General features: G+C 40.6%; 2 protein-coding genes across 3 annotated transcripts in view; one reads left to right on the plus strand and one right to left on the minus strand.

Moving 5' to 3' along the window:
- ACAA1 (acetyl-CoA acyltransferase 1) overlaps nt 1-334 on the minus strand; it is a 57897-nt gene extending 57563 nt beyond the window's left edge. For both annotated transcript variants that reach the window (XM_018569237.1, XM_018569236.1), the window contains exon 1: nt 173-334. In XM_018569237.1, the coding sequence (XP_018424739.1) occupies nt 173-334 (162 nt within the window). The remainder of the gene's footprint in view (nt 1-172) is intronic.
- Nucleotides 335-1088: 754 nt separating this feature from the next.
- The window catches only part of CLPTM1L (CLPTM1 like), a 74968-nt gene continuing 51834 nt past the window's right edge, over nt 1089-24222 (plus strand). The window contains exons 1-5 of the mRNA XM_018569235.1: nt 1089-1183; nt 13356-13583; nt 14824-14924; nt 19156-19342; nt 22698-22843. Of these exons, the coding sequence (XP_018424737.1) occupies nt 13422-13583; nt 14824-14924; nt 19156-19342; nt 22698-22843 (596 nt within the window). The 5' untranslated portion in view covers nt 1089-1183; nt 13356-13421. The remainder of the gene's footprint in view (nt 1184-13355; nt 13584-14823; nt 14925-19155; nt 19343-22697; nt 22844-24222) is intronic.

Raw genomic sequence — 24222 nt, forward strand, 5'->3', positions numbered from 1 at the left:
ATATATTTTATATATATATATCAAGCTGACTTTCCAAAAATGAAAGATAACATTTATATGGTTTGCTAGTTATCAAATTGGACCCATTTACGTGGACCGATCTTTACAACCTGCTATTAACTCTGGAAAGTTATGTTGTAATACAGCGCTATACAAACAACTGTCATGTTACCTTGAAGCCTCCTCTCTTGGCTTTGCAGATCGGGGACCTCCTGCCGTGCACAATGACTATGTCCTGAGAGCTGTCCCCACCGGTGACAGCGGAGGTGAGCTCTGCCCGCACTCCCCTGGGAGCCCCCGGCAGATGTCCTAGTACAACCCTCACTCTATGCATGGTGCCAACGTGATTATGTGACCGATCGGAAGACGCCTGAATAGACCAGTTTGAAGGAGGGAGTTTCACAGTCATGTGACTGTCACATGATTAGGTGGGTACTCTTGGAATGAAATGAATGTTTGACAAGGATTTTGGATGGCCAATTGTTAAGCTGAGAATCATAATCATATTATAGGCATCGCTTTTAAGTTATTTCGCATTATAAAAATCATTGATAATTTTGGATTATGTTCAGTGATAGCATTTACTATTAGGTCTGTAGAGGTTATAGATACTAAATGAACAAATATACAAGGATGCCCTCATCCAAACCTTGTTCTATACACAGAATTTGCTCCAGCTCTTGGGGAAAGTACAAGACCCATAAGGCATTGCAAAACTCTGAAAGTCTCAGGCATGACTCCCAGAGACATGATGGGATTTGTGGTTTCAAAACAGATGCAGTGCTGAGGTGGCTTATCCACTCGCTGCAATATACTCTCTATTGGCATTACATCATGTAAACCATTCCATTCTGAACTGCATTAAGCTCAGCCGCCTACAATATATTTTCGAGGGACAACCAATTCCAGCCCGCTCTATATACATCAGACTAGTAAATACAAAGGGAGAGGCTCTCTTTCAAAACACTCATAACCACCGCCACAGTTTTGGTCTTCGAAATCATGTCCGCCTTTTCGGGACTTAACAGGCGAGAGGCGTGTGTCATTGTTGCCGCGTTTCCGTAGTGTTCACGGAGCTGATAGGCTCATCTTATCACACGTCATTTCCGGGTTCGGCTGTCAATGTTCCCGGTTCCTCCAGTGTACTTTCTGCTTGGAGAGACATGCAATATAACGGCGAGAGGTAAATTTTATTAGTATTCGATTGGTATTATGTTTGCATCGGGTGCTACGTTGTAAATAAACATCCTTCATATTTGAATAGGAAGGCTGGCTTAAAAAAAAATGTTTTCGCTCTTCTCTCTATGGGCCCGTTCAGTTGTTGGGGAGATTCGGGTTCATCACCCCATGCCGTGTTCGCTCCGTGCAAACATCTAGATAAAACGATGTGTGCTTGAGGCTTAATTAAATGCTTATCTGTTAGCCATTCCTGACATGCTGCAAGCCTGGGGCAGTTGCTTTGTGCTGCATTTCCACCATATGTTCTGATACATGTCTGCAGAGAAGAATACGCCTTTTACATGTTTACGGTAATAAGTGTGGTTGTTGATGATGATCTATAAATGTGTAATGCATATTACCCAACTTGAAATGGTAACACATATGCATCACAACTAGAGCACTTGCTATCACTATTGCATGAGCATAGCTGGGTGATTTACACGCATCTTCTTTCGCGCTTGTACATGACACTTGAGGTACAGGAGCAAAATTGTGTGATTTTGGCACGATAAACATTTGCACCAAAAGAAGCTCATGTATTTTTTTTAAGCTGTAAAGTAGAACTATTGGGAGAGTGAAAATGCTTCCAATAGTTTGAGCTGGCATGTGACACTGCAGATGTCACATGCCGGCTTTATAACTCGAGAACTGAGCGATCACATACCACTGATCACTCAGCTCACAGCTTTTCCCTTAGAGAACAGTGCCTGTCAGTCAGGAATCCACTCCTCCCCTCTCTCTGTTCTTCTTCAGCGCTCATTGGAGGGACAGACAGGAGGGGGTGGGCACAGCTGACTCTGGAGAGGCTCAGGCAGCCAGGTGGATCCCGACGATATTGTCGGGATGTTTCCCGGCTGCAGTGCGGCTCTGCGATGCCAGCATATAGCGGGCTATATACTGACTTTGTATCATAGTCTATTAGTTATAGTACTCCTGTGGCCTAAAATAAAGGTTTGGCTATAGTTCTTATTTAAGCTTTAGATGACATGATGCTCAGATCTGAACGGGCACCATTTAAAATAATGTGATTCTTCATGTTGAGCGTTAAAGCTTTTGAGCAAATACGCTGAAAGATGTAAATTCGGTCTTGGTGTTATTTGTACTACCTAATGATCGTTTCCTCGTGTATATCGTAAATACTGTGATCATTTAAATCCTTAGTAAATATAGTGAGGAAGTTTTAATAGTTGTGTTGTGATAGTTATTACACTGAATAAATAAACTTTGAACCATCTTTTGTTGAGTGTTTATTTTTATCTACAGTACACAATACAGTACACAGTAATTCTGGATGAGTGAGGCGTATTACACCCCGCCACACGGTTTTTGGAAAAACTTACACTATAAAAGTAATCACAGATTGTAGATAAAAATAAACACTCAACAAAAGATGGTTCAAAGTTTATTTATTCAGTTTAATAACTATTTAAAACTTCAATCCTCACCTTTTTTATTATTTCTTCATTAATGTATTATTTTCCACAATCACTATATTTACTAAGGATTTAAATTATCACAGTATTTACGATATGCACGAGGAAACGATCATTAGGTAGTACAAATAACACCAAGCGCAACATACTAGCCTTCACTGATCACTATTTATACACATTGTTGCAGCTGGTGATTAGGTATATTTTATCCTAGCGTGACTAAATTGGTTTGATTATTTGGTAAATTCGGTCTTGTATTGCATGCGTAAGGTATCACGTGTGCTTGGTAGGAGAGCTGACTGACATCTCTTCATTTTATAAATTGACAAGCTTTGTATTTTAGGGCTGGTATGAGTGTTTTTAGACCGCGTTCGCACTTGCTATTTTGTGAATTTCAGCAGCAAGAAACAGAGAATTCCAGCAGCCACAATGACAGATACTTGAGAATAGCTACTGCCGCTGAGCCTCTACATAACAATGACAGACTGATGGTGTCTGCAGCTGTCCGTGGTTGCGTGCACATCCAGCAATTTAGCCACGATTAGACAACCAGATAATTGTTCCCAAGATCCACTGGTTGCGGTTGCAATGCTTTCATGGCTCCAATGCAAAAAGATAATAATAAATGTACATATTTTCCCAAGTTATCTTCCAGGACAGCATCTGAGAGATAGTCTCCTCCTACCTGAAACAGGAAATGCATCATCCACACTAAATTAAAAAGCGATCAGAACTAGCATGCCTCAGTTATTTGTGTTTCCTCGGGCCTAACAGGAGCATCGCAATGTTTGTTTATTTTCTGTATAGGCCTGTGTGCTAGTTGCAGGGGCCTACTGCACAATGTATCCCGGTCTTTAGAGATTCACCCTGAGGTTTCCCTCTTAAGAGTGACAATCATCCTCCTGGATGCAACAACTCCATCTGAGATTTTCCCCAACCAGCCTGCAGATGCTTTTGTCTTTTGGTAACATGGATAATGTCTTTCCTGCCTGGTGCCGCCCTGATGAACTAGGGACAAGTTAGCAGGGGTCCCAATCCATTCCGCCTGGCATGCTTCTACTTGCGGAGGTGGTGCGCTGGCTAGACCCTACCTGCCCACCTGCTCTGACCATTTTCCAGCCGAGCTTACCTGTTCGTTGTCTGCCTCCTCGTCAGCGGTCCTCACTGGGGAGACGGGGTGGCAGGCAGAACAAAGCCTCGCTCGGGGAATCAGCGATTTCCGGTCTTCCCCGTCGGGCAGATGTCCGAGGCGGGGAGAAAGAGACATCACACATCAGTGATCACTTCCGGGTAGCATGCAGACACTGTTCCCCACTTGAACACGCTACATGGCAGAGGCAAACAAACGAAGGCAGCAGGCAGAGGACCTTGTGGGCCACACCAGCAAGGGGGGAGCAACAGGAGCGGGGACAAAGGAGCACAGATCTTCTGACTGGTGAGCTACCATACTGTCAAGCGTAGAGTGGACGCACCTACCCTTGACACTTATCGGTTGAACCAACCTCATTAAGATGAAGGTTCTCCCTGTCTTGTTATACTTCCTTTGTAATTCCCCTGTGCATATCCCTAATGCTCTTTTTAGGAAAATTAATCAGTTGTTCTCTTCCTTTTTTATATGGAATTCAAATTCCCCTCGGGTTAGACTTAGTCTCCTTCAGGAGCCTTGGACTCGGGGCGGCCTGGCTTTACCTGATCTTAAAGTGACATTAAACCCTCAGATTTTTTAACATAAAACAATAGTGTAATGTGTGCCTTACTGTAATCCATGGTAGTTTCCCTTCCCTTTTGCTGCTCTTCCTTTTTAAATTTGTATCTGTTCTCAAGCTGGGCAGACCTTCTGTTTTGCAGCAGACTGCCTTGTCTCTGGAATGGCTACATGGTGTCTGTGTGTACGTTTGCAACCTGAGCCAGCACTACAGGCAGAGGCCCTGAGCTGAAAAGGGAAGTTCTACCCAAGCATGAGAAGACATGAGGATTTAAAAGGAAGAGCAGCAAAGAGAAGGGAAACAACCATGGATTACAGTAAGGCACACATTACAGTATTGGTTTATGTTAAAAAATCTGAGGGTTTAATGTTACTTTAAGTACCATCTGGCTGGCCTGATGGTGGTGGTTTAATGTTGGCTAACTGCGGAGGACGGTGACGCTGCTGTGATGACGGAGGCTGCCTCGCTGTGGTCCTATGCCTCTCTGACTGGGTTGGTCTATAGAGGGGTGGGGGCACCTTATCTGCTGACGGTCTAAATGGAGGCAACTGTTAAGTCTTGGAACTTGGTCTGGAAGCTTCTCCATCCACTTGCCACCTATGAGTCGCCGCACACCCCTCTGTGGAACAATCCATGTCTGCCTCATTTTATGGCTAACCCTGATTTGCATATTTGGCCAGCTAAGGGGATCAGGACCTTGGGAGATCTGACTTGGACTGGTTCACTTGCATCCTTTGCTAAATTGCAGGAGAGTTACGGTCTTCCAAACCGTTACTTGTTCAGGTATTTTCAGCTTAGACACGGTTTTCAGGTACAGATGGGGGGGGTTGTGAGTGTTTGGTCTTCCATCCTGTGTACCGGGAAGATCCCTATCTCTGATGTATTTTCTTATTTTAATTGTATACCTTGGGACGAACACATATCCTTGGATTGGATGGGATGTTGGCAGCGCTCTTTTTGTACCTATTTCTCCTTATCGATCCGTCCCGTTTATTGGTGGCCTGTGTGCTCGGTGTGGCACACAACTCTCTGGTTTGGGGGTGTTATTCGGGATGTTTTTCTGTACCTTTCCTTGTTTGTAACAAGTATGTGCCCCTAGTTTTTAAGTGTACCCTGTTTTTTGTTATGAAAACTTGAATAAACCGAATTTCCTAAAAAATAAAATAAAATAATCTGCAGGGCAGCTACTTGGACCAGCTTCTATATGTTTGTCAAGCCCTTCCGTATAGATGTGTTTGCCAGTCAAGACCAAGAATTTGGTAGAAAGCTCCTGCAAGCAGTTGGTCCAACCCAAGCCATGGTTTCTTGCCTATTCTCTCAGATACTGTCCTGGAAGATGGCTTGGGAAAAACCTGAGTTAGGGACCTGGTCACTCGATTTTCCAGGACAGCATGGTTCCCGCCCATGGGAATTTACATAATTTTTTTCTATGCTTTGGAGTATCCTTTGGTTCTTTTTATAAACTGAGGCATGCTAGTGCTGATCGCTTTTTATTTGGTGTGGATGATGTGTTCCCTGTTTCAAGTGGGAGGAGACTAGGGCTGCAACAACTAATCAACATAATCGATTATAATCGATTATTGAAAAAGTTGTCAACTTTTTCAATAATCGATTAATCGGCTTCCGATTGGTTGGCCCTGTTCACGGCTCCACACACGCTGCACGCCACACCTCCTCCCCACCTCACGCTCGCCGCTGCCAGGCCCGCCCGCATCCACACCTCCTCCCGCCTCACGCTCAGTGCTTGCCCAAATCCACGATCGGCACAGGTGCGCGGGGAGAAGAAGTAAGGAGGAGCAGGCGTGAGGGAATGACAATAGGCCCGATCTCAGAAACAAGTTGCTGGAAGACTGCTCAGGTAAGCCTGCACTTTCCCACACATGGTGCTCTATAATGTATTGCTGGGATTTGTATTCCTCTATACCTGATGGTACATTGTGATGTATATTAGATCAGCTATAGAGGAATACAAATCCCAGCAATACATTGTACACTGTATGTATAATGTATTGCTGGGATTTGTTGTATTCCTTTGTAGCTGGTGGTATTCTGCATTGCGCTGTATGGAGGACTACAAATCAAGGAATAATATATTATACAGCGCAATGCGGAATACCACCAGCTATAGACGAGTACAACAAATCCCAGCAATAATACATTATACAGCGCAATGCGGAATACTACCATCTATAATGTACTATTGCTGGGATTTGTTGTACTCCTCTATAGCTGGTGGTATTCTGCATTGTGCTGTATAATGTACTATTGCTGGGTTTTGTAGTCCTTAATAGGCGGTGCCATTCTACATTAATTGCTGTATAATTTTACACTTTTCATTTCACTATATTGCACACCACACTTTTTTTTCCTTTTCTTTACTTCCACCGCTCCAAGCTTGCTCCTGTGATGGACTACAATCTCAATACAAACTAGTAGTCCATCACTGGAGCCATTTTTTAAAATGTATTTAATTTTTTTATCCGATTAACCGATTAATCGAACTTAATAATCGTCCAACTAATCGATTTTGAAAATAATCGTTAGCTGCAGCTCTAGAGGAGACTATCAGATGGTGTCCTGGAAGATTCCTGGAGACTGAGTTACCAAGTACCTAACTCCAGTTTTTTTTCATTTTTTTAATATATGAATACGTGTGCATTTTTTTTTTTTTTAATGGTGGACTCTGCCTTTAAAGTTACACTGTCATTGCATTAAAAAAAAAAAAATCTCAATAATGGTGTCAGAAAAAAAGATATACTGTATAATAGGTCTCTGGCAGGTAGCAAATCCAAAAATTACTCTCCTTTTAAGCTGTGCCAGTTTAACAATCTTCAGCATTCAACACACTTTCAGGAGTGTCGGATGCCTGGTTCCCACTACACTCCCTGATTCCCCTCTCCTGCCAGCACAAAGTTGCTACAAGGCACAGTGGGGCATATAGAAGCCAGCAGTTGGAACAACAGAGCGCAGCAGAGTGACCAGGTATTTGACATTCATGGAAGTGTGCCACATGCTTTTCCGGTCTGGATTGGCTTGAGGTCAGTGGTTCCACCTCTGTAGGGCTCTGCTGCTAGATATCTGCAGCCTTCAGATTTACCCTGGTGGTCAGAGGGTCCCCCTACTCCTGCTTGCTGGGTACTGTGTCCTTTTTTTTTTTTTTATTCTATGGGGACAGACACTTTAAAGCCCCCCAGCATGTGCCTGCCTGTGGCCCCCCTGCCTGTGGTTTGGTTAGGAAATCCTGTTGCTTGGTGATGCTCGCAGGGAGGGAAACGTTTTTTTCTTCCAGCGGGAGTGTAGTGGCTTGAGAGAAGGTGGAGCTGTGTTCTAAGGCGGCCGCGTCACTTACGCTCGCAGCTACATGAGGATTCGACCGGGCAGAGTGGGGAATTGCTGCACGCCAAGGCCAGAATAGAAGTAGATGGCAAAACGGCGTTGACTGCATCCAAACCCAGGGCGGTGAGCTGTTGCATTTTTCCTGTTCCTTTGGTATTTTTCTGATGCAGCTTACAGGTGGTGGGTCAAGCTTTGGCTTATTGTTTTTCCTTTTTCTATTTTATAGGAATCTGGTGAATTGGAAAAGCCTAGCACCCTACTTAGAGGATGGGGCGTCTGTAGGAGGAAGATGCAGTAGGGATTAGACCTACTCGTCATTTATTTTCTCTGGGTGACATGGATTACCTTTCCAGGCTGCATATGTCACAGAACAAATTCCAGACCCACCTAAGCCAGTGTCTGTTCAGGACATGGTTTATAGGGGCTTACATGAAACTCGAGGTAGAGTGTTTCCAATTCATCAGCCCCTGAATTATTTATTTCTAGGGGAATGGAAGGATCATGAAAAAAAAAGTTTTTGGCTTTCAAATCCTGGAAAAGGAGATTACCTTTTGGAAAGGGGGATGAGGAAAGTTTCTTTAAATGTCCTAGGTTGGATGCCTTCTCTCTCGGGTTTCAAAAAAATTGGGTTTGTCTTTTGAAGATTCGGGTAATCTTAAAGATCAAATGGATCGCAAAACGGAAGCTTTATTACGTAGAGCCTGGGAAGCAAGCTCATTCTCTATGGCTCCTGCTTTAGCTGGCGCTTGTGTGGTCAGAAACATGGATTTTTGGCTGGATAAGATGTCCCAGGGGGCCCCCACAGAACAGATTTTGGAGTCTTTCTGTGGCAGGAAGGGTGTTTCTTACTTAGTAGATGCAGCAGCTGAATCAGTTGGGGCTTCTGCTAGGTCAGCAGCCCTTGTTAATTGAGCCAGAAGAGCAGTTTGTATCAAATCTTGGGATGGTAATATTGCATTCAAATCTAAACTCTGTGGTTTGCATTTCGGATCAGGTTTAGATGACATTTTAGCCAGATCCTCTGTGAAGGGTAAAAATGTTCTTGAAAAACCTAAGAGATTTTGTTTTTGTAAGTTCTGAGAAACCCCTTGACTGCAGTAAGATGGGGTAAAACCCAGGAGCAGAAAAAGAAGTGGCCCTTCAATAGAGGTAAACAAGAGGGGGGTCTGCTCTTTACTACTCCTGAATCCTCCATCAAGGATTCAAAATTACACCAGATTTAGAGGTAGGGGGAAGACTTGCGATTTTTCACGAGCAATGGACAGATTACAAAAAAATCATTTTCTCTCTTCTAAAAGAGGGATATCGGTTACATTTTTTTTCCTCACCGTTTTCTTCCTGACTTTGTTGCCGAGGGATCAGGTAAAAGCTGTAACTTTGATAGATTCTATTATGAGTCTAGTTTCTCAAAAGGTTATTGTCCAGGTTCCAAAAGAAGAACTTTTTTCAGGGGTTCAGGATGATGTTAAATCTGAAAAGATTGAACAGTTACTTAGTAACCAAGAGCTTCAGAAGGGAGAGCATTTACTCTATTCAAAGGCTGTTACAGAAGGACATGTTCATGATAACTCTGGACTTAAAGGACTCTTATTTTCATGTACATATTTACCTGGAATATCAGAAGCTTCTGAGGTTTGCTTCAGAGAGAGAAGGGCCTTCTTCATTATCAATTAAGAGGGTTGCTCCAGAAAAGTTGTGGACACATTGTTGTCTAGTAGGAAGCCTGTGACCAGAAAAAGTTATAGCAAAGTATGGAAGGTGTTTTCCTCATGGTGTAGAAAGAGGTATATTTCAGTTCCTTTGGTCACGGCCATTTTGGATATTTTATAAGATGCGGTAGACAACCACTTAGCAGTTAGCACCTTGAAAGTGCAGATTTCTGCTCTCTTGGTTTATCTAGATATCAGTCTAGCAGAGAATCCTTTGATTTAAGTGCTTTTTTATGGCTTTCCCATAGAGCGGCACCAGTACAGAACAGTTTTTTTTGTTTTTTTTCCCCCTTGGGATATTTTGTTAGTTCTCAGAGGTATTACTTAGAATCCTTTGGAACCTATTGAAAAAGCCTCCTTTTAAAATGGTTGTTTCCTTTAGCAGTTACATCAGCTAGAAGAGTAGGAGATTTACAGGCCTCGTCAATCAAAGACCCATATATTCCATTTTACCGGATAGGGTAATTCTTAGACCAGATCTGTTTTTGTTTTGCCTAAAGTAAGTTCACTTTTTCATAGATCTCAGGAGATCATTTTGCCTTCTTTTCGTGAAAACCTAGGAATCCAGGGGAAGTGTTTTTTCACTCATTAGACGTTAGAAGATGTCGTCTTCTCAGATACCTAGAGGTTTCCAAATCCTTCAGAAAGACTAGTCTTTTTTTTTGTGCTGTTTACAACACCAACAAGGGGTTGTCTAGCTTCTAGGTCCACTATTGCAAGATGGATCAGACAGACTATTGTCTTAGTATATAACAAAGAAGGATTAGAGGTTCCAAAATCCTTAAAAGTGCATTCCACCTGGTCTTCGGCAAAATCATGGGCAGAAAGAGCGGGCGCATCGGTTGAACAGATCTACAGAGCTGCGGTGTGGTCCAGTCAGGATACCTTTGTAAAACACTATAGAGTGGAGATCCTTTCACAGCGAAATCTAGCCTTTGGCAGAAAAGTTATGCAGATAGTGGTCCTATCCTAAGGTAGGCTTGGTGGATTCCTTGCTTATTCTCTCCCCTTGCTGTCCTGTTAGAAATTCCCAGTCAGACATACCGGTAGCAGTATTTCTGAGACTCTTCCAGGACAGCAAGCCTACACCCCACCCTTTTTTTTTTTTGTGGTGCTCTCCCTCTTCACACGTTCTATTGCCCACTATATATCGTGAGAGCGCTGCAGCTGGGACAGATCTCGACAAAATTGTCGAGATCCACCCAGCTGGCTGATTGACAGCGTGCTCTGCCTATCAATAGGCAGAGCCAGCTATGCCCACCCCTCCCCTATTCGTCCCTCCCTCCAGTCAGCGCTGGCGGATCGAAAAGGGGAGGAGGGAATCCCAGTGGGGAGAGGTGACTTATAGTCACCGAACTCTGCAGGAAGACGATGTGGAATTGAGCGAGCGATGGTATGTTTCCGCTCACTATCTGAGCAATAAAGCCGACATGTGACAGTTTCAATGTCGCACGTTGGGTCTAACTATGGGGTTAAGTGTAATTCACTCACCCCATAGTTCTCCTTTTTAAGTACATATAGTTAGCCAAATAAAATATTATTCAATAGCTTGTAGGGCCCCTAAGACTTATTCCCTTGCACTGTACTGGCAGTGAAACCTAATGCACAAAAAAATGAACAAGCAAACTTTTGTTTTTTGTGGTGTGGCATACTGCAAGTGTGTTGCCAGCTACTGTACTTGTGCATTAGTGTGCCATTCAAAATTAATTTTGCTGTAACTGCCTAAAACCTATGACTACCCTTCTCACAGAGTGGCAACGCTGCCATTATATAACTGGAAAATTAAATGTTACCCTGTTAAAGGTAGTGTAAAAATAATAATAGATCTACTTTAACTAACTTCCAGCTTGTTAAAATCTTTTTTTGCCAATCTTTATTTTAATTAATATGTCCCGAGTGGATAAACATGTAATTTTTTTTTTTTTTTTAGTTCCATTCCCTGATGTTGCGATTACATCTGTTTTTTGTTCCGCACGTTGCGCTGAAAAAAAAGTAGAGTGTGCTGTACTTTTTTTTTTTTCATCACACTGCAACGGTGTCCTTGCATTAGCATCCGTTGAAAAACAGTACACAGCGTAACAGATCTGGTGTGAATGGGGCCTTAAACATATACAGTATGCAAAGCTTTTTAAAATTGTAATAATGCTGTTCAGATTTTTTAACAAAGTTTGTTAAAATAATCATGTGCCATATAAAAACATATACAGTATATTGCGTAATGATTTATTTTAACTTTAGACCTCAGAGATGTGAAAATAAAAATAAAAAACTACTTGTCCAAGGACTAAAGCATGGGCCCAATCCACTTGTCCCTCATGACAATCTTGTCGTGATACAAAAAGTAATTTTAACCAAAACCATATTTAGAAGCTCTAACAAGCGCTTCCCATCTGACCGAGTACAATTTGCAGGCGTAGTTCAAAATCAGTGCGCTGGATGGCAGTACGGGGTAAAAATAGCACATCCGTTCTGATGGAGGGGAAGGACCATTTCCAAAAGCTAAGTATATTGGGGGGTGGTCAGATTTTAGCGGGCGATTACAAGTAAACTTGCCCTTTAATGCACATTGTGCGTGTTAGAGAGCGCTGCTAAAGCCCCAGCTAACACACACACATAATGCCCTATGTGTGCGTTTATTCACATGCAGACGGCTGGGGCGGTGGGGTTGGTTTTAAATTTTTTTAAATTGTATTATTTTTTACTTTTTTATGACTTCTTTTTTATATTTATTTTATTTGTAATCGCTTGTTTTAAATTATTTATTTTATTAATTTTTTTAAACCTTTTTAAAATCACATTTTACATTTTTTAAAAGTTTTATTTATTTTATATATTTTTTTTCCTTTTCAACTTTTATTGCTATCACGCAGGTGCTAACAAGCCCCTATGTGATAGCATTTGGAGGTGACAGGTTCTGTTTAGGAATGTTCAAAAACCAGTTTAGATACCAGTGCCAATACTTGGCATTTTCACGAGAACTACCAGGGTCGCAGAAGTTGCAGCTGTGACAGGGCCCTGGCACTCCGCCACTGTCCTGAAATCATTAGTCTGTATTGTTTTAGAAAAATTAAGAACAAAAATGTATGTGCCTCCTAACTTTTGAGTTTTTCTCTAGTCCTAGTCTTCGACCTAGAAACGTTTCTGTATATATACCAAGTACGGTACTTGGTATCTGAACATTCCTAGTTCTCTTAATGGAGCCTGCCCACCAATATAGAAGATTGAGCACAGTGCTGTGCTCAATCTCATGTGCAGCCCGGCTTGCGACAGCTGAGACAGGAAGCACTGTGAAAATAAATGCTTTTGTTTTTTTTAGCTCAGAAACATCTAATCACTCAATCCAACCTTTCTCTTCCATAAATTGAGCTAATACAGGAGAGGCTTTGCTGTAGAAGCTGGTAATTTCTGGGTTCATAAGGGTAAGACATGAAATAAATCTGTAAAGTGAGCTGAGAATCAATATTTACCTTGCTAGATAAGTCCTGAGAGCAGAAGGAGCCAAGAGGAGAGTGGGTGGCAGGCCACTTGAAGCTGATATGCTCTGATGCTTACAGTATAAAAGAGATGCTGAAAGACACATTAGTAAGAAGAAAAATTGAATTTAGGCTACATTTACATGTTGCCGGTTGTCCCCACTGGGCTTGGAAGGGTGTATTGAGCAGATTGCATTAGGCTGCAATTTCCTGTGTATTTCAGTTGCTTCTTTCACCAAGAGAGCGATAGCAGCATGGGCCATACAAACACTGAAAATGTGATCTTGGATGCTTTCCTGCATCCACCCATTTTTATTAATGTAGCCTTGAAATAAAATAACAGTATTGGTGTACAACCGAGATTTATATTTTGTATTGCTTTGTGTTTCAAACGTTGGCTATTAAGCAATATTTGCCCTTAATTGTAATAGTTATTTCTATATGGCATTTTTAACTCTGAACGTATCTGTTTTCCAGGTCTATGCATTCTAAATTAGTTTTGGACTTCAACTTGTTTCCTTGCTACTTTCTATTCCATCTACGATGCTAAACAGGAGCTCCTTCACCACCCTGGTGGTTGGAGTGTTTATTGTATATGTGGTCCATACATGCTGGGTGATGTATGGCATTGTGTACACAAAGCCCTGTGAAAGCCACAGTGATAACTGCATCAAACCATACCTTTCAAAGAGGCCAAAATTGCAAGTAAGTGTCAGACTATATATTGAAAAAATGTATATATAATGTGTGTGTGTGTATATATGTATGTATGTAATATATATATATATATATATATATATAATTGCTTTAACTGCCCATATCATTGGTATTTACATATTCTGAACAAGCAGTAAAAGCACTTTCAAACAAGCCAGCCCTGAGCTCTGTATCTGTAAGCACTGTGGAGCGTATAATTGTCAAATTTCACAACACAGTTATTAAAATCTCAAGCCTCATTCACACTTGCTGTACCTGTTCATGAAACATGCGAAAAGCATGTTTCTTCCTTGCAGTGTCATTGTTGTTAATGGAACTTTAAATGCAGCTAGCGGGATGTCTGTTCTTGTGCACACAAAGCTTGCAGCTCATGTAGTTCGCAGGTTTTTTGCCACATTTGTCGCATTAGGGGAGCAAATTTAAATGAATGGCCTGCCCTATGCAGACGCTCGAAAAACGATGCATGCATTCATGCGTGCACCAAGTATGAATGGGGCTTTAGATCTCTTTCTCTATTACTTTCTGTTGCACCAGAATCTTGGCAGGCTGCCAGCTCTCTAATGTAAACAATCCATAGGTCTTTCTAAATTGAGAAATGGACTGAACATGGACTTTGTTGTGATCTTTGAGGATGAACAACTTCATATTAAAAGCATAAAATATTTAATGTCCTAGTCTAGGTGCATTTAATGTCCTAGTCTAGGTGGGGATAGGTGCACTTTAAAGAAGAACTCCAGGATTTTTTTAAATTAACCTTTGCAGTGCAGAGTGCTCGTTTGTGTTTAGGTGATAAAATAAAAAAGATATACTCACCCGAATCTCTGAGCCGGCCAATTGTCACTACGCTCCCTCCGGCCTGTCTTCCCCTGCCTGCAGCATTGTAATCTTCCTCGGCATCCTCATCTCTTTACACTGTGTATAGACGTTGATGATTTACAGGACCTTAGACCTCTGCAGAGGAGGGAGAGAGACGTTGGAAGGACCGGTTTAATAAAAAACCACTTAGAATTGTTTTGCTTTTTTAATGCGCAGTTAACCCTTGCAGTGGGGGGGAGGGGGAAGGAGTAGCCCCACTGCACGGGTTAATTTAAAAAATCCTCGAGTTCTTCTTTAAGAAACTTTTTTTTTTTTTGTTGTTTTTTTTTGTCAATCTTAACAATAATAGTTTTTTTTAGATGTCAATTTTGTTTTAAAAAAACTTATATATATTTTTTTTCTCCTATTTTAGTTAAGTGTATATACCACAACAAGGACTAGTATTAGTGCTGAAAATAATGTTGATTTAGTTCTAAATGTTGACAACTTTGATGTAGAGTCAAGATTTGAAAGGTAAGAATGTAAATGATTTGTATATATGTACATACTTGTGTGCGTACTATATATCATAATGTAAACACTAACAGTAGTAGAAATTCAGCCCAGCTTTTTGCAATTATTTTCAATTATTTGGATAGTATCAATACCTAAAGACAAATTAGTCAGGTTAAATGTTTCTTTTGTATACATTTCCTCCCTTTTCATTTTAATTTGTGTTTCAGCCAAGTTATCCTCATAGTATCCCTTATAGACTAAAACAAAAAGTTTTTTTTTTTTTTTTTTTTTTTTTTTTTTTTTTTTTTTTTTTTTTTTTTTAGCTAGCGGCACAAAGGGCCGTAGGTAGGGTGAGGGGAGTGAGGCACTGGCCTTGGGCGCAGCTGGGAGACGGGCTGGGGACAGGTGGTAAGGCAGTGGTCAGTAAAAAACTTTGCAAGTTCCTGTGTGGTGACCGGGTCAATAGAGGAATGTATTAAATGTGCTGGTGGGCATGATATATTAATTAGGTAAGATACGTGAAGATCTCCTCATGAATTGCATCTATCTTTTTAAATGAATGGCAATGTACTGGGCAGTTACTGAATTAGTGAGTGGTGGTGGAAAAAGTGAAGATGTAAAAGAGTTGTTGCGGAATGAATGAGAGTGAAGAAATAAGTCTGGCAGCACGGAGGGAGGAATTATATTTTAGGAGGGCGCCTTTATACAGGGTGAAGTGTTGTATGGACCTAGTTTTATGCGATTTCTGGTGTAACATGTTGAAACGAGCAACAATTTCTTTAATACAAAAAAAGATAGTAATAGGAAGTTTGTATAATCCTTGCAAGGTACAAAAGTCACCCAGAGCAGATTACTTCTTTCTCAAGAAATTATAGTTGCACTTTAAGTAAAACTCCTACCTACAGTAGTGAACTCAAATAATAACTACTGTGATCTACTAATATTTACTACAGTAATCTAGTAAAATATACACACGCACATATTTAAGTATTATGTTTTTGCACAATTGTAATGATTAGAGTATATTTTATATCCATTAAAAATGTGTCAAATACAGGGAAATTATGTAATCAGTGTCGCTTCCTGCTCCATTCAGTGGAGAGGAGATCGGCTAACGGAGGGGCAGCAGACCACAGGAACAAGGCAGGGGGGCTGTAGTAGGTGGGGGATTCGGAAAGTCCTGAAAATCAATTTTGAAGGTTAAACTTGTGATTATACTGAGGAGGTTCCAGAACTTACCCTGTATAGTGTTGGCATTCCCTCTGAACTTATTCTCCTAGTGACTACTGTCAGTAAGGAGATGAAGCATACAGTCCTGGGCATCGACTGCACCTTGAGAAAGTAGTAGGACTTTGTGTGTGTACAGTCGCATTACTGTGTTTCTTGTTCATTTCTGACGTGTCTCAACTTTCTCAAGATAAATGAACATTCTCACTGCTGGTCCTAATATAAATTCTCCCAGGAAGTTTACTGTATCCTAACCCTTCTCACTGGACTTTTTGTGTGCTTTCACTTCTCAATAAATCTTTCAGCTTGCTCTTTCTACCACAGCTCCTCTGTCTCTTTGCTCTCCCACCTCTCACCTTTTAAAATGGTAAATAATGAAGTAAAAATTATTTTAAAAGTACTAAAAAGTCTCTACAGGAAAACAGCAGAATAAAATAAAAAGCGTAACATAGCACAGCAGGACCTGGGACACATCTCCCATCAGTATGTAAAGCTGTGTTGTTTGCCCAACCAGAGGCAGATAAACAGTTTGTTCACATGACCTAAAAGAGGCAAAACTGTCTGCGCTACCTGCGTTGTTCTGTTCAAAAGGAGAACTAGTTGCAGGTTAGTTGTCAGTTTGAGCACTATTCATTTTGGTTACTGTTTTGAAAAACCCCTTTAAATCACCTGATTTATCTATTTTTTTTATACATGTATTTAACTTTCCAATATACAAATAATCTCAAGCTTTGAGAGGTGAGCATTACAAGGAACTCTCAGCACCTCTCTTTAGGTCTCTGGTGCCATCCAGAGGCTACTGTAGGCTCAGAATATCTATTGCATATATTAGAAAATATGAAGGGCTAAGATCAGCTTGACTCATATGAAGTTACATACTTACATAGTATTTGAGGTTGAATAAAGACATAAGTCCATTTATGGTTTAGGGACTGGGATTACCGTACAGACTGCAGCAGGGCGAGCAGATGAGCAATGCCACCGTAACCGCCTCCCGGCTGGCCGTTGTAATTAAACGGCCGGCTGGGAGCTTCTTTGATGTGAGTGGCCGTCAAAAGACGGCCTGTTGGCCCCGCCCATTCATGCGCGACGCACGCGAGCTGGAAACTGCCAAAATTTAAAAAGAGGCAAGGATGCCTGTTTACATACAAGCGATCCGCCGGCTATAGAGCCGGCGGATTACTTGTATAAGGTGACGGTCTGTGTGCCCCTCCGCTGCCCGGTGGTTCTGTGACAAGGGGTCAGAGGGAGATCAGTACACAATCTCCCTCCGATGCCCTCTCCGGTGACGGAATGCAGGAAGTGATGCATATTACATCACTTCCGCATTCTGCTGTCACTCTCCGGCTTGAGAAGCTGATGAAGTAGATCTTTGCTTCATCAGCTTCTTTGTGGGTCCTTAGGAGACATTAGGGGTCTTGGAGACCCTTGATGTCTCCATAAAGAGGACCTGTCACATCCTCTTTGCTATCACATAGAGGGCTTTTTAGACCCCTATGTGATAACAATAAAGTTAACTGAAGTTGCAAAAAAAACGAAATTAAAGTCACACATAAAGAAAAAATTTTAAAAAACAAATTTTTTTAAAGTCCTCACCCATACATACACGCGTGCAAAAATGCATTGGGTGCGCATACGTGCGTAAACTATGATTGCGCCCATTACGCCGCACATGTTGCATATCACCGCAAACATTGCAGTGAGCGCAATAATTCTAGGGCCATCAATCGCTGATAACGCTAAACTGAGGAGCAGTGAAAGCTTTTAAACTGTTGCCTATGGTCAATTTTGGGTATGGTAGTTTTTTTGCGATTTCGCGGCTGCGCCAAATTTTAAGGCTTGACATGTTTAGTGTCTATTTACCCGACGTGACCCTGTGTTTTATATTTTACCCAAAAATTGGGTAATAATAAATGTATTATAACATAATGTTAAAAAAAAACAAATTTCAGGAATGTTTCCTTTTTAATATAGTAAAAACCCGCAGTGGTGATTAAATACCACCAAAAGAAATCTCTGTGTCCCCAAAAAAATGGTATAAAATTAATTTCAGTACAGCGTTGCATGACTGAATAAATGTCAGTCAAAGTACTGCAGCCAGATTACTGAAAAATGGCCTGGCTGGAAAGGGGGTGTAAATACCTGGTCAAGTGGTGAAAGAAACCTGTCATCTCCGATGTGCTATCACATAGGGGCTTGTGTGGCCCCCCGTGATGGCCATGAAGTTAACAAAAAATATATAAGTAAATAAAATAAATGTAAACATTTTTTTTTTTAAAGTAAGGTCCCCCTGCGAATGCACGCATACCAATGGAAAGTTGGGTGCATCTACACATGAAAATGACGATTGCACTACACATGTGCGCCAGAGTGAGAGCAATAATCCTCGGACAGTATTCGTGGCTAACTCTAAACTGATGACTGGGATTTTTTCAATATATATTTGTATTTTTGGTCAAATTTTGTTGTGCTATTTTAAATAAAAGTTTGATTATTTTATTATATTAGCTTGGAGTTTTTCAATTAAGATTATTTTAAATCAATGATGGTAAGTAAAATGTCTAATATAATGCATACTATTATTTATGAAAATTATAAAAGGAAAGAAAAAAGTCTTTCAGTTTCAGCCTGACAAATTTTGCTGTAGGAGGTGCATTGCAGTGACATTCATTTCAATTTAAAATTTTTATCCAATTATTTGAAAAATAATCGGCCAACTAATCGATTTATGAAAATCATCGTTCGTTGCAGCCATACAAGTTATTACTTTGTGAGTGGTGGCAGGTTTATGTGTGTGTGTTTTCCTGCATCCAGATAGAAGGACTTATGTGTTTGCAAGTATTAACCAGCATACTGGTTAATTTTTAAGCATTTTAACTTTTCCTTTTTTCCGTTTATCTTATAAAATGTGTCAGATATAACAGGTAGAAGTAGTACAATTTGTCTATTCCATATATCAGATCTCCATTAAAATTGAGTGATGTTCAGCTTATTACTTATGCATATTTATGTCTGTTTTTAGAACTGTGAATGTTACTGTACCCAAGAAAACCAGGAATAACGGCACATTGTATGCATATATATTTCTTCATCACTCTGGGGTCCTACCTTGGCATGATGGTAAACAAGTACACATTGTGAGCCCTTTGACTACTTACATGATTCCAAAACCTGAAGAAGTTAATCTCATTACAGGAGAAACAACTCAGGTAGGGATTTTTGGTAACATTTGCTGTTATTAACTGGAATACCAAACAAATGGTAATCAGACCACTTTCCATTTGTCATAAACTCTTTTTCAACTTCTTTAGGATAATGTAATTTATATTCAAATAGTTTTCTTTCTGTCTTGCGTTAACAGATGTAAAACGGCCCATGTACATTGTGAAAGTCCTAGATCTAGGACAGCTGCTTTTTAAAACATTAATGATTGCCTAATTGGGATTATTCATTAATCAGTGTGTAGCTGATCGAATGCTGCACTGCCTCTAGAGTTTAAAGGTGCCGCTCAGCATTGGAATCATCGGAAGCCCTCCCCTCAGCGGGGAGGGCTTGCGATGATCGCAGGTACGATCTGCCTGTCCAAGATGGGCAGATCGTACGAGATTTTAATTACCTTACAACCATCGCACAACTAAAGTCGTGCGATGTTTGTAAGGTGTATGGGCAGCTTTATACATCAGCCTCTATGTGTGCCAGATAAACCTTGTTAGATTTTGAAGAATATGTATGAGGTAAATGAAATTAATGTCCTGTATGGTATGCACTAAAATTATGCAGGTAAATATATCTACTGGGGACTCTTTTTCATTTGTGTGTTTTCATCCATTCAAAAAAATTCTGCCCTAAATGTCCTTCCCAAATGTTTTGCAATGTGTTAACTCAGTTTAAGGTTTATATTTTTTGGCCTCTAACAAACTTCTGTTTGAGAAAATAATTTGTTAGCAAGCTGTAATCGTTCTAAGGACCTTGTATATGACATGTACTTGTGTTACTGTGTGTTTGTTTTTTTCTATGTTACTTTTGCTTTTGTTCATCAACATGTTTTTCATTGCTTCAAACTAGTGTAAAATAAGTACACGATGATTTCTTCTTATTTCAATGTTTATCCAGTGGTCCTGGTTAGTGGGAGCAAGAAACCTTTGTTCAAATCATATGGTTAGTACAGAGAGTGACCTGGGTTTTTGTTAAAGCTTTCTGCTTCCTTCTTTTCCAATTTAGAGAATTATTTTGCCAGAATTAGGTTGCATACTTAAGCGCAAATTTCACATAAAAAACCTAATCTTTGGAAGTCTGTCATGTGGGTGCCTTGACAGTCCTCCAGAAAGCATTAATGATGTGTATCTCAAGCTAGCATATATATTCTGTTGATAGGAGTCCAGCCTTTTTTTGTGTGCCTTCAGTTATCAGTTTAACACGGAAACCAACTGAGTTAGGCTCGGTTCATACCTAGGCGTAGCGCATTCTCCTGCGTCTGTGCTAATTCATGCACATTGGTTCTCTGCCTTTGCCTCACATCCCCATTGATTTCAGTGGGTTCCTATACGTGCAACAAACACGGAAAGGTAGTGCATGTATTAAAATCTGCAACGTGTGTTCTGTAGGGCTGCAGCTAACGTTTATTTTCATAATCGATTAGTTAGCCGATTTATTAAGTTCGATTAATCGGAAAAAAAGAAGAAAAAAAAAAAGGCTCCAGTGATGGACTACTAGTTTGTATTGAGTTTGTAGTCCATCACGGGAGCAAGCTTGGCACGGTGGAAGTAAAGTGTGCTGTGCAATATAGTACATTATCCAGCGGCACAGTGCAGAATACCAGCAGCTATAGAGGAATGTAGCAATAGTACATTATACTATACGCATACCTATTCCACCACTATATCCCCGCACACCTGTTCCACACTGCAGCTCCGTACACCTATTCCACCACTGACTTGCTTTCAGAAGGTGGGCCCTCGATTGTCGGCGGGCCAGCTACGAGTGAGGGAGAGCAGCGGCGTGCGCGGCTTCAGCGTCCTGTTCGGTGGGCGTGGCTTATGCGGCCTGTGCGGTGGGCACGGCGGGAGCAGCGTGTGACGTGTGGCTCAGGCCGCGTGTGGAGCCCCAAACAGGCAAATCAATCGATAGCCGACGAATTGACGATTGAAAGATTTTAATCGACTAAATCGATAAACTGTTGCAGCTCTAGTGTTCTGCTTTTTTGCGTTTAAAATGCGCACAAACGCGGAAGAAGAATGCGCAAGAAGGCACACTACCGGCTGTGTTTGGTGTGCCATTAACCAGTAATGGCAAAGAAAGTGCATTTCGCAATTGATGCACATTCCCGCAGAGCCTTAATGCAGCTTCTAAATCGAACCCACAAGTTGTTAACCTAATTTCCATCCACAGAAAAACCATATCACAATTATCTTTGAAATTTAAAACTAACCAAACTAAATAGCATATTTCATTGTTTATTCCATATTCAATTAAAAAAAGACTTTTTTAAATTATTTAACAGAATGTTTTAAATAATAATGCAAATGAAAAAGGTATGGACAAAAATGATGGGACCCTTAACCTAACATTTTGAATCTTTAGAAGCAATCTCTGCAAACAAGTGATTTCTGTAGTTCTCAATGAGTTTGGCCCAGTTTTCTTGAGCAAACTGAAGGTTTGAATGGTGCCTTCTCCAGACTGCATGCTTCTTCTCTTAACATAGATATTTTTATAGAATTTCAGATCAGGACTGATGGAAGGCCATTTCAGAATAGTCCAATGTCTTGTTCTTAGCCATTCTTGGTTGCTCTTAGATGTGTGTTTTGGGTCATTATCCTGTTGGAGGACCCATGTCCTGCTACTGAGCTTTCTGACACAGGGCAGTACATTTTACTCCAGAATGCCTTCATAGTCTTGAGATTTAATTGTGCCCTGCAGAGATTCAAGGCACACCATTCCAGATGCTGCAGAGCAGCGTCAAAACATAACCGAACCTCCTCCCATGTTTTACCTTAGGTTTATGTATTCTTTTCTTTGAAATCTTAACTTTTAATTAATTAATTTCAGTACAGCGTTGCATGACGGAATAAATATCAGTCAAAGTACCACAGCGCTGAATACTGAAAAATGGCCTGGATGGGAAGGGGGTTTAAACACCGCGGACCTCGAGTGGGTAAATAGGCTGACTAACTGATTACGAAGATTGAAGACGCATGTAATTCTAATGATTGAAAACAGCTTAAAATATCACTATGATCCAGTTAATTATTATCTTTGGGTTCCAACAAAGCTGTCCAGGTGATTTTAGAATATCTTTGTAGATAGAGCAATAATTTTGTCTTTTCACACTTTCTTTGCTCTACTCTATAACATACCAAAGGCATGCAGGTTTACATTAGATAATTGCTTAATAATTTAATCACACTTCAGGAGGAATGAAGCCTTGTTTCATTATACTGTAAGGGTATCCACAAACGTACCTATGTCTGCACATATATATACATATATATTCCACAAACACCAGACTAAAACTCGGTTCAGTTCAAGTTACCATCCTCTTACATTATCGTGTTTATTTCTTTTAAGCAAATCGATACCGATAAAAAAGAAAATAATGCATTGGATGAACCTGTCTCACACTGGAGATCTCGCCTAACACTGAATGTTATGGTGGAAGACTTTATTTTTGATGGCTCATCACTACCTGCTGATGTTCACAGATACATGAAAATGTAAGTATACATATTTTTATATAAGTAATTTATTTGGAGTAGTAAGCATATCTTATTAAAAAGATGACATACATTATCATCACTCACAAAAAGATCAAGTTAAGGTGCTAAAAGAATTTAGTGGGGTAGTGAAAGACAAATGCATATCTGATTCTCCCACCCCAATTAAGCACCATACTACTTAATGCTAATGTTTAGCCAAACATCTGTGTTTAATTTTTGGGGTGGAAGAAGAGCGAGAGTGGCCCTGCCATATAAAGCCAGCATTTCCACAGTTCTGGGACAAGGTGCTTTAGTACCCAAGGTGTGCTTATTAAAGTGCATCATTTTCATTGATATTTATTTTTATTTATTGTTCTTTTGTATGCATGGTGCAAGCATGTGCAAGTCTCGGATGATAATCATAGCGGATAATTCTTAGGAAAGATATTGAATTTGGAGTTTGTCACTTTTAACTATTCTGAAATGTTAGTGAGCATAATGGAGGAGTGACAGGGTAAGATGTATATAGCAAGCAATGATTGAAAAGGATTGGTGATGTTTGGAAAAACACGAGATGATAAATTTGAAAAAATAAACAGTGAGGAAAATAATTATTTGATCCCCTGCAGATTTTGTAAGTTTGCCCACTCAAAAAGAAATGAAAGGTCTATAATTTTTGTCATAGGTGTATTTTAAATGATATAGAGACAGAATATCAACCGAAAATCCAGAAAAAAACACATGATACAAATGTTATAAATTGAGTTGCAGTTCAGTGAGTAAAATAAGTATTCAATCCCCAAGCAAAAAAAGACTTAGTACTTGATGTAGAAACCCTTGTTGGCAAGAAAAGAGGTAAGACGTTTCATGTAGTTGGTTACCAGGTTTGCACACATCTCGGGAGGGATTTTGGTCCACTCTTCCTTACAGATCTTTTCTAAATCCTTGAAAGAGAACTATGGGGTAATTGTTTTTCCCCATAGTTCTCTTTAGGGTCACGGAAGGACATATACAAGCATCTTCCCTTGACCCAAAGCTCAGTATATCGCAATCTACAGCTCACGGTATACTGAGATCGCCACAGCCGGTACGGATCCCAACAATACAGTCGAGATCCACCCAGCTGCATGAATGACAGCTAGTTCTGCCTATCTAGAGGCAGAGCCAGCTGTACCTACCCCCTCCCCTGTCCGTTCTTCCAGTCAGCGCTTGAGGATCGGAGAGGGGAGGAGGGGAATCCCTGTGTGGGAGTGGTGACTGACAGTCACTGCTCTCTGCAGGGAGATGATTGAGAAGTGAGCAAACGACTGTATCCGTCCGCTCACTTCCCGATCTATTGAGCTGACGTGTGACGGTTTCATTGTCACACGTCGGCTCGCACTATGAGGGTGAGTGAC

This window comes from Nanorana parkeri, unplaced genomic scaffold (genome assembly GCF_000935625.1).
Source record: "Nanorana parkeri isolate BGI_ZX_2015 unplaced genomic scaffold, ASM93562v1 scaffold1309, whole genome shotgun sequence".
NCBI classification, from domain to species: Eukaryota; Metazoa; Chordata; class Amphibia; order Anura; family Dicroglossidae; genus Nanorana; species Nanorana parkeri.